The 15,513-nt window shown below is 38.4% G+C and overlaps 2 protein-coding genes and 1 long non-coding RNA gene across 3 annotated transcripts in view; 1 reads left to right on the top strand and 2 right to left on the bottom strand.

Moving 5' to 3' along the window:
• Window positions 1-543: 543 nt before the first annotated feature.
• On the bottom strand, window positions 544-1,925 carry LOC132979487 (uncharacterized). The gene is made up of 3 exons (XR_009674054.1): window positions 1,822-1,925; window positions 1,037-1,070; window positions 544-724 (listed from the first exon to the last, which is right to left on the bottom strand). It is a non-coding gene; the product is annotated as an uncharacterized LOC132979487 (long non-coding RNA).
• Window positions 1,926-3,317: 1,392 nt separating this feature from the next.
• On the top strand, window positions 3,318-8,714 carry sdr39u1 (short chain dehydrogenase/reductase family 39U, member 1). Its single transcript, XM_061045339.1, has 6 exons — window positions 3,318-3,458; window positions 4,583-4,689; window positions 4,823-4,905; window positions 5,551-5,672; window positions 5,780-5,932; window positions 6,983-8,714. The coding sequence occupies exons 1-6, from the start codon at window positions 3,443-3,445 to the stop codon at window positions 7,408-7,410; spliced, it is 909 nt and encodes a 302-aa protein (XP_060901322.1). The 5' UTR covers window positions 3,318-3,442; the 3' UTR covers window positions 7,411-8,714.
• Window positions 8,441-15,513, bottom strand: part of mettl17 (methyltransferase like 17) — a 7,206-nt gene continuing 133 nt past the window's right edge. Inside the window, exons 1-14 of the mRNA XM_061045338.1 lie at window positions 15,463-15,513; window positions 14,160-14,301; window positions 13,909-14,058; window positions 13,713-13,800; window positions 13,154-13,235; window positions 12,956-13,029; window positions 12,534-12,628; window positions 12,389-12,459; window positions 11,246-11,353; window positions 11,034-11,102; window positions 10,882-10,932; window positions 10,699-10,791; window positions 9,712-9,908; window positions 8,441-8,996 (exon numbers count right to left, since the gene is read on the bottom strand). The exon at window positions 15,463-15,513 is cut by the window's right edge and continues 133 nt beyond it. Coding sequence (XP_060901321.1) covers window positions 8,903-8,996; window positions 9,712-9,908; window positions 10,699-10,791; window positions 10,882-10,932; window positions 11,034-11,102; window positions 11,246-11,353; window positions 12,389-12,459; window positions 12,534-12,628; window positions 12,956-13,029; window positions 13,154-13,235; window positions 13,713-13,800; window positions 13,909-14,058; window positions 14,160-14,301; window positions 15,463-15,513 — 1,365 coding nt within the window. The 3' untranslated portion in view covers window positions 8,441-8,902. The remainder of the gene's footprint in view (window positions 8,997-9,711; window positions 9,909-10,698; window positions 10,792-10,881; window positions 10,933-11,033; window positions 11,103-11,245; window positions 11,354-12,388; window positions 12,460-12,533; window positions 12,629-12,955; window positions 13,030-13,153; window positions 13,236-13,712; window positions 13,801-13,908; window positions 14,059-14,159; window positions 14,302-15,462) is intronic.

The following is a 15,513-nucleotide window of genomic DNA, read 5'->3' as shown; positions in this document are numbered from 1 at the left end:
AACAATTAGAAAAATATATCTGCTAGGTGAGGTTCATTTAGCCAATTTTCCCCAGATGTTTTTTTTTTCTGGTTGCCCAACTATACAGGTTCAGTCTAGTTTAATGGCTTTAAAACATTCACAGAACCCTTTCTGGGTCTGCTTAACAGAACTATACTGATACCTTAACTTCTTCAAACTAAAATCACCATGATGATATTCTGACAGCTTTGTTAAGAGACTGAAACGTCATAGCCAGCTTTAAATATTTTTTGGAATTTTACACTCTACATGTGTATTAGTAATTTTAATGTTATTGCATGGCCGTACAAAACAGTCTTTACATTTCACTGCACGAGCATGTGACAAATAAAAATCTTGAAATAGATCATCTACCTGCCAATAGATACCGGTAAATCATCTGAAATTACTGTCAACATCAAGCCACTGATGGTTATTCTGCAGCCCAGTTTACAGCCGTTCTAGATGGTTTTCTAATTAAAGTGACAACACACATCTTTTAAAATTCCAGTTAATCTTTATTCACCAGTTCAAAAATCACAGCTCATACATTCAGACTTTCAACCCAAGAATTTGACGCAGTACATATACATGAAGTTTTAAGAGAATAACTATTGGTTTGCAGTATTTTTGCAACTGTAAATCACTTAACATTCATTAAAGTACTTTTAAACATAAATGAGTAACTTTGGCAAGCCAAGCGTTCATGAAGAGTTCTCATTACCTGTGAAGAAGAAAAAAAAAGGTATGTTAATATCCGGCTGTTAAAACAGTTTCAGTCAGCAATTTGATTTAATGGTCACTTTTGACGCTGCAGATAGTGTTGAGATGTTTAACAAAAACAAATTAAAGTAACGAGAACTGGTCAAAAATCTAATACATTTCAGAGTTACATGAGCATTAAACAGCCCTGCAAACGTCAGCCTCCAGACATAAGACTAAAAACACAGAGGTAAGACTTACTATGACTATATTAACTTTACAAAATGGATGTAACATTTGTATTGGTGTGTAATGAAGAGTTCAAGATACTGACCTGAAGGACAATTCTCCAGTCCATGCGCTGAACCCTTAAATAGAAAAAAAGTAAAGACAGGTTAGTCTCAACATACAATCAAAGAAACATCCTCATGAGCATCCACTTTGTCAAACCCATCAGCGCAGTGAAAGAATAATCATGAGGTTCAGGTGAAACACGGACTCACATGCAACTCATCATTAAGGTTTGACTTTTTGATCATCTGAAGGACAGAGTTTTAAATGGCTGCTTAACTGCATTGCAATGTAAAGGAAATATTTGTTATTTAAGCCTAACTTAATGGATACGTCCCCAAAACTTTAATACAAAAATATGTTCCAAAAAAAAATGAAAAAAATTCAATTTTAGGAAGGTAATGCTTACATATTAATAAACACTTATATTTAATTATTCTAAAGCTGAGACCTGATAGTTACACATATACATAATTATCTGGATAATACAGTTTCAACAGCCTAAGCCATGCAAAGACAATAATAATAATAATAACCAAAGCCTAAGTGTTCAGTAGTAAAGAACACATTGTAGTAAATCATGCTGTTAAGTCATTTTGATTTATACATATAATTCACTCTGATGCAGCCTTTAATCATGAGCATCAATCTGTGGAACAAGGCCTCAACAGCACAGACCATGAGGTCTGTTTGGCGCTAAGACTGAAGCAGCGAGCTAACGACGAAATCAAAGCGGAAGTAACAATAACAACCATGGTGAAGCACATCTAAAGAAAACATCAGCTCTACATACGATAGTGTAATAAAATAGACAATGTTAACATTTACCATAGACGACGTTTCACCACGTTGGGTCTTGACTCTCCACCACAACATGTACGACCCCCATCACCGCAACAAGGAAGAGAACTCGTTAATGAGGCTGCGGCTCTATTTATGTCCTTATCAAAACCACGTGTTGCTGTCCTCCGTCACGAAACATGCAGCTTCCGGGTATGGCGCAATTTATTAAAAATTAACTTTTATTAAACAGCATTTTTTTAAACACATCCCTTACAAAACAAGGGGTTATAAACAAAGTCTGCTCTTGTACACGGGCATGAAAAATGCACATTATTTTAAAATAAAATTGTTTACTGGATTGTATGTAGGTTACAGACATCATTTAGAGGCTAATGTTTACAGTATGTGGGCTTAAAGACACATTTCTGAAATAATAAAATATACATATAAGGAATCTTGAATCATAAATAACAATAAAGTTACATTTTAATCCACAGAAAATATCGCTAATAATAATAACATTCCCTGTTTTATAGTATTGGTGCACCCTACTAAATATTATTTTCATTTTCTTTTTGTTTAATTTTTGCTGTTTCTGTTCCCAATCAACCACACATTCAACAATAAATACAAGACAACAATCTTTCAATGTGTTTTTGAAGATAACACAATTATGTATTTGTATTTGTATTTTATTTGTAATTCTTTCTCTTACCTGCCTAGGAACAACAGATGGAAACTAGCACTTCTGCTATAATCTGGCATTTTTACAGCTGTAATTGTTACAGCTGTTCATTAATATCCCTAACAAATAAATAAAAAAATAAAAAAAATAAACAAATTAACACATTAAACTAATTCGAGTATCAATTACATTTGAAATAATGTAGAAAAAAAAACCTGTTGTCGTATTCAAACTGAGCCAAAATAAACAAAACCCCAATTAATAAAACAGAAATACCCTAAAACTGCAATAAGTGCAATAAGAAAACTTATTTATATTTTCATTTCATTGTACAGTGTTCCCTTTGTTATTTTTTTTGTATTATATATTTGCTTTAATACAGTGTATCACTTCTGTACAGTTTATTTTAATTTACTTAGCTGTTAATACAACTTATTTATTTATTTTTGTACTTTTTTTCTTATAATGCTATTCTATTTTATATATAATTTTAACTTTTTTTTGTAGAAGCTGACTCAGGGAGAAACGCACAATAATTCCTGTACCTGTCCTGTACCTGTGCAAATGGCAATAAACATCTATTCTATTCTATTCTAAACTTGTTTTAATTAGAGGCAATCATAAAATAATCGCTTACTTGTGTTTGGGAAACGCAAATTTATTATAGTTTATCAAAATAAAACATTTGATTTCGTGGTCCTTAGTTGCACATCATAGAAGATAGTTATTATCTGTGTTTGAATAAACCGTGATTAAATCCCACCTGTTACTACAAAACACTTTCCCAGCGGTCGTCGTTATCAAAAATCTACAAAATGACGTATGTGCTTTCCCGGCTACGGAAGTCTTAGTGGTACAAAACTGTTAAAGCGCTTTTACACAGTCTGTGTTCACTACAGCCTACAGACGGACGTAAGGAAACGTTATTACCTGCAGTCAGGCTCTGTCTTTGAATTAAAATAGGACGATAGATCAACCATCATGAGAGTTTTAATAGGTATGTACTTTCTTTCAGAACAAAACCTTCTTCTTTTTTTAAAAACATCTATCTGAAAGGTCAGTGTGACATCACGCGACCAGCTAGCTGTTACACTGTGTTTGCATTTTTAGGCACAACTTGGACAATTAAGTTGTGTTTGCTTCATGTGCGAATGGAAGTGACTTAACAACACAGTGCCCTGGCTTATTGGTTAAATCTAGACAACTGTCTGAATGTTTTTTATTTGCTGTCCAAAGCTCAGTTTGCATAAGTTGCACAGACGCCTGTTTTGTAAGCGTGCACAGTACGCATGCGCACAGTCCTCCTGATTGTGTTGTGCTTTTGGAGTGAGAAGCGCAAAGTTTTTATTTTGTTTATGCCAATATCTTTAAGAAGCCATTTCATAATTTTTTTAATTGTAAAATTAGGGCAAATGCGGTTTTAACTGTCCATTTTATTCCAAATGTATTTTATGTTTTTTTGTACATTCTTAATTTTTCTTTTTTTTAAATTTAAATTGTACTGTGTTCACTTTTTGTCTGCAGTCTTTGCTCTTTGCTGCTGTAACACTGTAAATTTCCCCATCGTGGGATAAATAAAGGATTATCTTATCTTTACATATTTCTAACCTGTGTCTGGTAGCCTAATTGATGGGTTTCTGATTTTATTTTACCTGCAATGTCTCTCTGTAGATAATAGACTGTATATATTATTCACAGTACGGGTGGGGATCAAAAAGATGGCACAGCTCTGCGGCTGAAACGTACAAGGGAGCTCCCTGTTTGTTTGGTCGTGATTGTCTGTTTTATACATGTTTTTTTAAATGTTATTATGGATCACTAAACACAGCTCACAGCAGACTCCACTGCACCTCCTTGGTCTGAGTATGTACTCTTGCAGTGGTCCAGGATGAGGTCTTATAGAAGGTCTTCACTTCCTTTGTAACACAGCGTTCAGCTGCTTTACAAGCTCGTGCTCATGTGATGCTTTGTTGTCTTTTCATTTAGTTCTTTAATGGTTTTGTTTGTTGTCTTGATGCGCTGTCCTATACGGTTGTTGACATGTTTTTATTCTCTTGCTGCAAGGCTAATTCGCCTCGGGCCAATCATTTCTTTTTAATTAATTCATTGTCTTTCTTTTAGGAGGGGGGTCTGGCTTTGTGGGTCGGGAACTGACTCGCCTTCTCAAAGCAAAAGGTCATGAGGTTACCATTGTATCTCGACAGCCTGGTCCAGGGAAAATAACATGGGTATGATCTCAATTTAATTCAGACTTGTCATGTTTGTCATGTCTGTTGAATCCTTTGGGTTTCATACTTTTGCAGCAATCTACATCACTATTATCACTATCACTATTATTTCTCCCCCCCTGTGTTTCTGCAGAGTGAGTTGGAGTCTAACGGCCTCCCGCCATGTGAGGGCGCTGTCAACTTGGCTGGAGAGAATCTGATGAACCCTCTACGATGGTGAGAGTGACAACAGAAACCCGCCGCACCGTTTTGCGCCATCTTAAATACATGAAAATACGCAATAGTTTGTGGACACTCTTGAAGCCAGGTCCATATTGAAATGGTTTTCTTAGAAAACAAAACTTTCAGCAGTTTTTTCGGTATGAACGTAGCTGTGATCCAGCCAGTGTCACCAAGCACAGGTGGTTGACTTATATGGCTCACACGGTGAATAGAAACAAATTCCTGCAGCCAAGTTCTCACTTTTTTTTTAGATCAGCTTCTGCTGCATGGCGTCTGTAGAAAGAGAACAGATTCAGGAGGAGGGAAATATTCAACAGTCACATGTGGGTGCTTTATTCCCTCACCATACTCTTGACCATGTTGTCTATTTGCACTGCGTTGTCTAAGCTTTCAATTTATTGTATCGTCTATATCAAGAAAAAATGAATAAAATAGAACTTAAAGCTCCTCTGAGGAAACTTTTCACGTTAATAATAACAACATAGAAATCATTTGTCTTGTTGTAGGTCATAAAGAAGAGACAGCAGCATGTTTCATAAGTAGCTAGAAACTCGTCACAGGAAGTTTTCGTCCCTGTACAGAAAGAGTTGTTGAGGATACAAGCTGTATTTTTTCAACCTTTATTGTTTCTGTTCTCAGGTGGAATGAAAGCTACAGAAAGGATCTGTTTTCCAGTCGTGTTGACACAACTAAAACTCTGGCTCAAGCTATCGCCGATTCGCCCAGTCCTCCTCGCTCCTGGGTCCTGGTTTCAGGAGTAGGTCGGTGTCTGTGCAATAATAAAATCATGATTTGCTGAAGCAGGTCAGACCTAACCCACTCACAGATGATACAGAAAGTATAAACTTTTCACGTTGTCGTCCCACAGCTTGTTACAAACCCAGTCTGACAGCTGAGTACACAGAGGACACTGAATGGACACCGTTTGACCTCCTCTCCAAACTGGTGAGAGAATGGGAGGCCTCTGCTCTTCTTCCTGAGAGTGTGGCAACAACCACCAAACAAGTCGTCATCAGACCGGGTTTGTAAAATCTGCATTTCTCACTTGAAGTTACAGTTAACTTACTCTGCTGGTTGAATGTGCAGTGAGCACGTTTTGCAGCGCTCTGAGCTGTTTGAGGACAGTTGTTTGTTCCTTTATGTCAATTTTTAAAAATCAAAAAAATGTATTAGGTGTTGATGTACCTGAAGGGTCTTGGTTAATAAGTAACTTGGTTGCAGCTTCACTTTTAGATTGAAGCTGTTTAACAGTTTAACTTGTCCTAATAAACGACTACAACACCTTTTAAACATGAGGGGGAAATTACAAACCTTCTGAGTGATATCAAATTATGCTTGTGACATAAATTAGAAATATAACTCAGTGGACTCCTTCTCTCAGGCAGGATCCAGAGAAAGTGCTGGAGGAGCACACAAGTCAGTAATGGAGAATATATTAAGGTGCAAAGGACTGACGTCAGAGAGAGTCGGAGTCAAACCTTGACTATATTTTGAACGTCTTCAGTCCTTCTCTGAGAGCACCGACCTCCATTTGTGGAGCAACTGAAGCACAACAGTTTCCTTCTACATCAATTAATTAATTAATTCAATACTTGTTATTCTGATCGTCTCATTTCAGAATTGTTAATATAATTCAATAAGTTTTATTGTTACATTTATTCATGCATACTTTTAAAAAGCACCTGATAAACATGGCATCTATTTCTTTAGAGAGACTTTCGGGTACATGTTAAACCTTCTTCAGGGATCAATTTGGTCTAATCCTTACCCATTATAATGAATGATTAATTTGTTCATGCACATTTATCAGTTGTGTAATTAATCTGTATTTGTCCTTCACTTAAGGCATCAAATAAATGTAGTAATTGATTAATATCTCACTCTGAACTGTACCCCAAAGTAGGACATGCATACAGTACTTTGGTAAATGTTATTAATTTATCTCCATTAATTCATAATTCTGGCCTAGAGCTGTTTTATAAATCAAACTAATACAAATGATGTCTTACTTCTTTTGGCAATCTTGAGTAATGTGTTGTACCTGACTGGTGAATATTGGCTCGTCCACCAGGGGCAGTGTTGGGTCGCGATGGAGGTGCCATGAAGCAGATGCTGCTGCCCTTCTGGCTCGGCCTCGGGGGCACTCTGGGGTCAGGGAGACAGCCGTTTCCCTGGATCCACGTCTCCGACCTGGCAGGAATCATCGCCCACGCCCTGGAGCCGCCCGCCGACACCCCGCCCCCTTCGCAGCAAGTGTTGAACGGAGTCGCACCTGCGCTGAACACCAACTACGAGTTCACTAAAGAACTGGGCCGGCTCATGAGGAGGCCCACCGTTTTTCCTGTGCCTGGCTTTGTCATGAACACCCTGATGGGCTCTGAGAGGGCGATCGTCCTCACGCAGGGTCAGAAAGTCATTCCACAGAGGACTCAAGAGGCCGGGTTTCAGTACAAATACCCAGACCTGACTTCAGCACTGAAAGAGATTGTAGGGAGTTAACAGCTGTTGGAGGAAATGTTGTGTTCACATTTACTCCATTTGAAGAAGCCGGTTATATTAAAGCTCAAATTACCTTTTGAAAAAACATTTGGGGTCAGAAATGTGTCAGGTGATTTTTCAGATCATAACCAGTTACTGGATGTGGTTTAACTAACCTTCTGAGAATCTGTTCATACTGTGAATTAAAGCTCCTGTGAGGAGTTTATAGCTGGTTATAATACAGATAGAAATGATCTGTTGTACGGCTAAATAATCTACAAATGCAAACATGAATTTCATCCCCAAGATTTACTTTTTCTTTTAGTAATTTTTAATATCTGTAACCACTGCAGTGAGGTAGTTATTTAAGATTTACAGCACGCCAAGGAGAACGCCTCTTAGTTAAATTTTCTGCAACAAATACTGAAAATTAGTGATTTTTTTTTTTGACTGTTAAAAGAAATCAGGTGGAGATTGTTTGTCAAACATCTGCCTACGTATGTACAAGGGGAAAAAAACGGCAATGATATCAACCCTTTTGTCCATAGGGGGCGCCAAAATCAACACAAACGTAAAGCATCTTAAAGGAGCTTTAAAATTGATCAGAAAATCACGACTCTAAAGACTATTTATTACTTATTTTAGGGTTTACGGGGGGGCTAGTTTTTCAATTTCTATTTTTCATGTAAATAGTTGTTCAAGGAGACTTTGAAGAATAAATAATGCTTATGCCAATTAAACAAAATTGGTTTATAAGTCCCTTTTACAGCAGGCTACTTTTCTCACAGATGAGGGACTCCAGTACAATGTATGACTAAGAGTCTAACAACGTTTAGAGAAACAAAAGCACTCTCCTTTGATTGGCCAGGATGATGACATCACTCTTCTTTTCTTGAGTTGAGAAAGTGTTACCATCAACTTTAGCTTTGTTATTCTTGCCTAAAAATCTCTGTTAATGGTAAAACAAATAAAGTATTGAAACAGTTGCTTCTCGCCTGAACGGTCCGTGGCATTGTAAATACGCGACACTCCTCTGGGCACAGCATTAAAACTCTGAAGAGGGTGTTAACAGGCCTCGGCATGAAGCGTGTGGTGATTTTAGAGAACAACATTTTCATCTCCTCCTCTCTGATCCTGAAGCTCTACTCGGGTCTCTCTCAGTAGAGGGATTGTATTTAACTATATTGACTGAATTTAGAACACAAGGTGCTGAAACATGCAGGAGGAAACGTCACAGCTCTCACTTTGTGAACTTTTACAATCAGCTTCTTAAATGAACTCTGGTCTATTGCAGGTGGCGCACAATAAAATGTGATGATTCAAGACATGGTGTGAATGTTTATTGAAGTAATCAGGTTGTTATGACGGTGTCTGTATCCAGTAAGAACATGAAATTGTTCTGTAGAACTAGCGCTGACGAGTCCTTGAATGGAAGCCGTATCTCATTTAATTTCGCGTTTCAATCGTGTAAAATTCTCAAGAACGAGTCTGCTTCCTCTCGCATGCTGAGTCATCACTCTGGATCAGTCTGGGTGTCGTCATCGGCTTCCTGGATGATTGGAACTTGATCTCCCCAGTCGCTGTTCCGGGCACAGCGGTACACATCTCTGATTGGAAGAAATTAAACCGTCTTCAGTGAAGTGATATAATGGAAATTTTTCATCAGATCCACATCGGACAAACATTAAGCTTTATTAAACCTCCAATAAGAGCATGACCCATTAGAAACAAAGTGAAGAAATGTGAAGGTTTGATTGATTTATCACCATGTTAACTTAAGTCTGTGCTTGCTGATCATTTCTGGTGAAAATAATAATATTGCCATTTTTGTCATGGTTAGGGTTACGTTTAGAGAAGTTCGCCTTTCTTTGTTCAATTAAGTTTGATGTTTTGTTGGCATGTTTTTAAAACACTTTTTATCTTTAATCCACTTTTTTTTATAATGAATGTGTATAGAAAATAACTAAAACATAAATCTGTGATGAAGGCCGTCTAAAAAAAAAACACTCCCTTCAGTAAAACTGCACATATTTTCAACATCTCATAAAGGTCTTAAAGGTGTACACACTCAGACATGGCATCAGGTCTAAAGGGTTGAAGTGTGTTAATACTCCCACAAAAGTTTATTTTCACACAATTCTCCCTTAAACAAAAACAAAACACAGAACTCTGATGTATCAAACAAACTAAATCATTCAATCCTGTATCTGCTCTTAAGCCACATTATTATTTGTGTTAATTCAAAACCAGTCTAATTTAAAGCAATGCTGCTACAAATGAGATGAGCAGCACGATGTGTTCTGTGATGCAGACACTCCTTACCTGCCGTGTTTCCGTGCGGTCACCACCAGGTGTTGTAGTTTTCCATCGGGGCAGCACGTTCGACAGTGGACGTGTCTTGTCCTGCGCTGCACCGGTGCAGTCAGCCTGGCCCAGTCCACACCTTCAACGTCGGCCCTCGCTGGTTCAGTCCTGGACACAATCAGGTAGCTGAACTTCTCCCTCTGCTGGTCGTTGTGCTGAAAACAAACAAAAAAAAAAAACATACAGTTCATAAGTGGGGGCCTTTACATGCTTTGACTTTTTGTTGGAAAGCAGAAATTTAAACTCTCATGGAGTCAGTTCACATTTTTTTGCTGCGCTTTGTAAATTAACTGATGTTGTAGAAATGGTGTTCACTCTCTAATGAGTCCCTTTGTTACCAAAAAGAGTCGCTCAAGCCTAAAAAACACTTTACAACAGAGACAACAGAGTTTCTCAAAGGCACTGGGGGCTCACCTCAGAAAAATATATTAAAAGATAATGCATGAAAAAAAAAAAAAGAATTCTAACAAATGTTTTTGGACAATTTTACAAATTTGGTGAGAGCACGAGGACATCGGTCATGTTCTATTCTTCTATATCAAACTTAATAATTACCTGCTGACTAGTTTGACAAAAGAAATGACAGCATTAAATATCCACTTAATAAGATAATCCTTTATTTATCCCACAACGGGGAAATTTACAGTGTTACAGCAGCAAAGAGCAAAGATTGCAAACAAAAAGTGAACACAGTGCGATTTAAATAAAAAATAAAAAAATGTACAAAAAAATAGATAAATACCACAATATAGATAAAAAAAAAAAAATAGATCAGCTGAGAGATGCCATTTTTACAAAAATGTAGTGAGAATAACTTTAAATGAATAACTTTATTTTGTAGTATTACTAATTTCGAGGTCAAGCATAAACATTCATGCTCGACCTTCTTAAATGTGACTCTCTGAAAAGAGCGCTGTAGAAATATAATCCAGAGTGTAAACTCACCCCGGGCAGAGGCAGAGGTTTGTACTGCTGCTGGAAGTTACAGGGCGAGAAGGGCTCACGGGCCAGTTTAGGACAGATCAGTTCATGAGGACACTGGGGGAAAAAAAATATAATGAAGAGAGCTGTGACGCTGCTGGTTCAGAGTTTGGCAGAATATTTGAAACCAGCTGAGGTTGAACGTACCGGAGCAAACACTGACGCTGGTCTGGGGTCATGGACGGTCTTTTCTTGTTTCTGGAGAAAAACAAGTGTAGGTCAACAGTCTGCTTCCTCAATACTTAACACAACAGCATCTAACAACTTAACAAAAAGATCCATCCAGTGTTCTTGAATACCTTTAATAAAGAGCCTCTGGCCTCCATCAGCATCTGGTGACCCTCTTTGGTTCCATTTTCCACCAGAACCTTTACCAGAAAACACAATGAATAACATACTTACTAAATAACAAACTACTCACAAAGACTGTGTTTAGATGTCAAATGTTTCTAAATCTAGGATTAAATTCAAACTTCTGTACAGGTGAAGTGTTGTGATTGTTTCCACTCACCAGGTACGAGCTCGTCTTTCTCCACAGAGTCATCACCGCCTCTTCTCGGTCCTTCGCATTCTTAAGCTCCGAAAGGGTGAAAGCTGCCGTCACCACGTCGAACTGCACCTGGAGGGAGGAAGACGCGACAATCAGGCTCCCTTAATCCTGGATGTGAAACTGCTTTTTAAAAACACACGGGAAAAAAAAAATATGCATACAAACAGATTCAAAAGAGGGGATACTAACAAGGTCAACTTTACCCCACAACCGTGTGTCAAGTTTTTCTTCTTCTAAGTAAGTTTGCTTTTTCTACTCTCTCCTCTTCGTGTCTCTGACTCTGATTAGCCACAGAGGCCAACACTCATATTATCTAACTGCTTCTTCTTCAGTTTATTGGAAAAAACAGACACGCTTCTGTCTTCATAAATCGCATTTTTGGCAACAGAGAAACAAAAAACCCATTCAAGAGATATTGCTTTTTTAGTAATAATACAAATATACATTCTCTTTTTCTTTTCTTTACCTCTGACGAGTACCACAATAACTATTGTTTAAATGCACCCTGGATATACTGACAGTGTTTCCCCTACCATTCTATTGAAGGTCAAGTAATGCCTTTATTGTAGAGATAGGATAGTGGATAGAGTCGGAAATCAGGGAAAGAAGTCATTTAAGGAAACCTTTCCGATAGAAAAGGACAGCTGTCATTAAAAGTAAACACATGAACACCAAGATTCCTTCAAGTGTTTGTGTCGTCGTGTCGTCGTGTCGTCGTGTCGTCGTGTCGTCTTGTCCCCATCCCCCTCAACGCTGTAAGCCTAGGGGAAACACTGACTGATTTCATCAATCAAACTATTCTTAAATTCACCCTTATCCGATCATTGAGGGGAAAAAAACCTCATCCTGCTGTATTTTATAGTGTGACCGATTAATCGGCCAGCTGATAACATCAAAACAAGTGTATCACAAATAAGTGATACAAGTCGAGCCAATGCGCTCTTCCTCAGACTTGCTTGTTTTCTTTAGTAGCTCATAAAGTCTCTGTTTCATAACCAGCTAAACACTCCCCGCAGGAGCTTTCATTTACAGAAATGTTGAATTTTTTGGAAGGACGTCGTTTTAAACCGAATTCAGAACGTGCTTTTTTTTGGTAGCTCTTACCTTTGGAGAGACGGGGAGGAACTGTCGGAAATAGACCTGCTTGATGTGCGGTTCAGCTCTTTCATCGTCACCTGGTCGAAACGGAAAATGTTATTTGAAAACAAAGCCAAAACAAGAGTGTCACAAATCAAAACTCATGATGCACCTTTGAGGAGCCGTTCAGCGAGGATGTTCATGGGCCCGGAGCTGTCCACACACACCATCTCCTTCAATGTGTCGCCCCAGCACGAGTGGGACGCCCTGCATGACAGAGAGAGAGAGAGAGAGAGAGAGAGAGAGAGAGAGAGAGAGAGAGAGAGAGAGAGAGAGAGAGAGAGAGAGAGAGAGAGGGAGATAGATAGAGAGGGAGAGAGGGAGAGAGAGAGAGAGAGAGAGAGAGAGACAGTGAGAGAGGGAGGGAGGGAGGGAGATAGAGAGAGAGAGAGAGAGAGAGGGAGATAGATAGAGAGAGAGAGACAGTGAGAGAGGGAGGGAGAGAGGGAGAGAGAGAGAGAGAGAGACTTAGTTCATTTGTCATGTCATTTTTATGAAAGCTCTCTTTATGTTGCAGAAGTGTTTTGCACTCACCAGACAACAGTTCCCAGCCCTGAACCGAAGTCCAGCAGAGACTGCGGGGCAAAAGAGGGATCCCTCTTCTTTATCTGAAACAATCAGGGGAAAAACTCTCATTTTCAACTGCAATCAACCGTCACATTTGTTCTGTTATTTTTTACATCTTTACACGACTACAAGCAAACAAATATTAGCCAATAATCTCCTCATTACCTCATTGAGAGCTCTCCTCACTGCTGCGTAACCCCCAGCCAGTCGAGCCGCCATGTACACCACCCCTAACTCTTCATCATACCTGAAACATAAAGAACAGCTGTTTATTGACTTTTCTTCTAAACTAAAAAACAGACATTGGCTCACACTTAGACTTAGACTTTCTTTATTGTCATTCAAACTTGTACTTCACGGTGCAGATAAGAACGAAATTTCTTTGCATTTGGCTCGTTGTAGTGCAGGATAAAAAACAGCAGCAAGTATTTACATAGAAAAATAAGGTGCAGATATAAATAGATATAAAAAGAAAAGCTATGGGTAAAATTACTATACAGATAAATATATTGCACATTTGTGATGCATGTTATATTGTATTTTACAGTCCAGTGAGGCGGTCCTGTGTGGGGGTTTGAGGGGGAATGGAGGGATTATTTTTTCGTGTTCAAAAGTCTTATGGCCTGTGAGAAGAAGAACTGTTGCTCCACTTTTAAATGTATTCAGAGCCTTATATACTAACAAAAGAATTCCACTGAAATAGAAAGATAAAAGCAAGCGTTACTTCATGGGAGTCCAGTGGTACGTGGTTCTGCGGAGCTCTGAAACCACTTTCCTCTTGATGCGGTCGTCCAGCGCTTGTTCATCAATAACTGCACGGTAAAGCACAGTTACTTCCCTAAAGCTGCTGCGGCGGCGTCTTATGTATTTGCAGTTTTTAAATCAACCATAAGAATGTATTCGCTTCACGTGTCACCCACCTCCTCTCTTCTCCATGGCTTTCTCCCACAGTTCTTTCTCCAGGCCGACAGCTTTCTGCCTCAGAGTCGAATCGTCAATTGCCCGCTTTCGGCTCCAGAGGAAGTTTGTGAGGCTATGAGCGCGGTCTGTCAACCGAGTCACCTCGGCTCCTACAGGTGGGACAGAGTGAAGAAGAGTCGGCATTGTGGTCTCATTTCAGGTCCAGAAAAAGAAACCATGTGATGACGGCCACATGCACAATTTGACCTACTGTGAATAATGGACCGCGCAGCCACCTGCAGCACCTCAGGGAGGCACAGAGTTTTCAGGTTGGTCACACCTGGGTGCTTTTTGTGTAGTTCTCCTTTTAGGAAATTCACCTGGGACTGCCGATGTGCAGCAGCGCTCATTCCCTGACAACGAAAAATAGGAAGAAATACATGTTTTGTCACGACCTCTTAAATTTTTGTGAGTTAGTAACCAACCTCCCGCTCTAAACATACATTTGCATTTAATCATACTGAAGCAAAATTGTTGGTATTCAACTATCTCTGATTGCGTTATTACCTTTCTCAGACCCTGAAGTTATCATAATAGGTTTGTGCTCTTTAATTTCTTCTTAGATTTTAACTGGGTGTACAGGAAATTCACATGGTCACAATCTATAAACTTTTCGCATATACTTAGTAGGGCTGGGCGATATGGACCAAAACTCACATCTCGATATTGTTTAGCTGAATGGCGATACTCGATATATATCGATATGTATTTTTATTAACAGTGAAAACACATGGAAAAATAAACTACCTGTTTGTGAATTTAAAAAGTAATATGATAAAATAAAAATGTTCCTTAAATACAATAAAAGAGAGAGAGAGAGGAGGAGCAGGGTTAAGAGACAGTCAGTCATCATCAGTGAGATGAGGAAAAGGTGACATTAACGATATTGTCTTACCCTATATCTTGTTGGAAAATAAATCGATATATCTTAAAAACTCGATATATTTCCCAGCCCTAAGCCCAAATAAAAACAACTATTTGAAGCTTTTTTTTTAATTGAATACAGGACTGTTGTTTTGCATTACCTTCAGCTAGTTCTACCTTGTAAACTTGCAAATCACTGAGTCCAGTACAGTGATGAACAAAATCATTTGCATCCTTAAAAATAGCTTTAGGTTTGTGATGATATATTGATATATACTGACATAACATGTCACTTCAGTACTTGTGACATATATTTATGCATCTCTATCGATATATCTTAAAAACTCAATATATTTCCCAGCCCTAATACTTAGTACATAAGAGTATGTCATGTGTATTACCCTTCTCCACATGTAACAGAAATGTTACATCATGTACAGCAGACTAAATATTAATACAAAACTACAGGTAACTTCTCGTGAAATGCATAATAAAGGATGTATATTTATATTTGATGTAAACTGCGTTGCGGGCAAAGTTATGCCTCCTCTATATCATTATTTCTGTCTTGATTTTAACAGTTTTTCTACCTTTCTGACCTCCATCGTTTTAAAATGTTGCGTTCAATGACACTCACAACCTGCACTCACCCTGCTCGTAAACTTCACAACAACGGCCCTCTGACAGAGAGCACAGGCACC

Source organism: Labrus mixtus, chromosome 8, assembly GCF_963584025.1.
Source record: "Labrus mixtus chromosome 8, fLabMix1.1, whole genome shotgun sequence".
NCBI lineage: Eukaryota > Metazoa > Chordata > Actinopteri > Labriformes > Labridae > Labrus > Labrus mixtus.
Note: the sequence above shows the minus strand (reverse complement) of the source record. Positions and strands in the feature narration are given on the sequence as shown.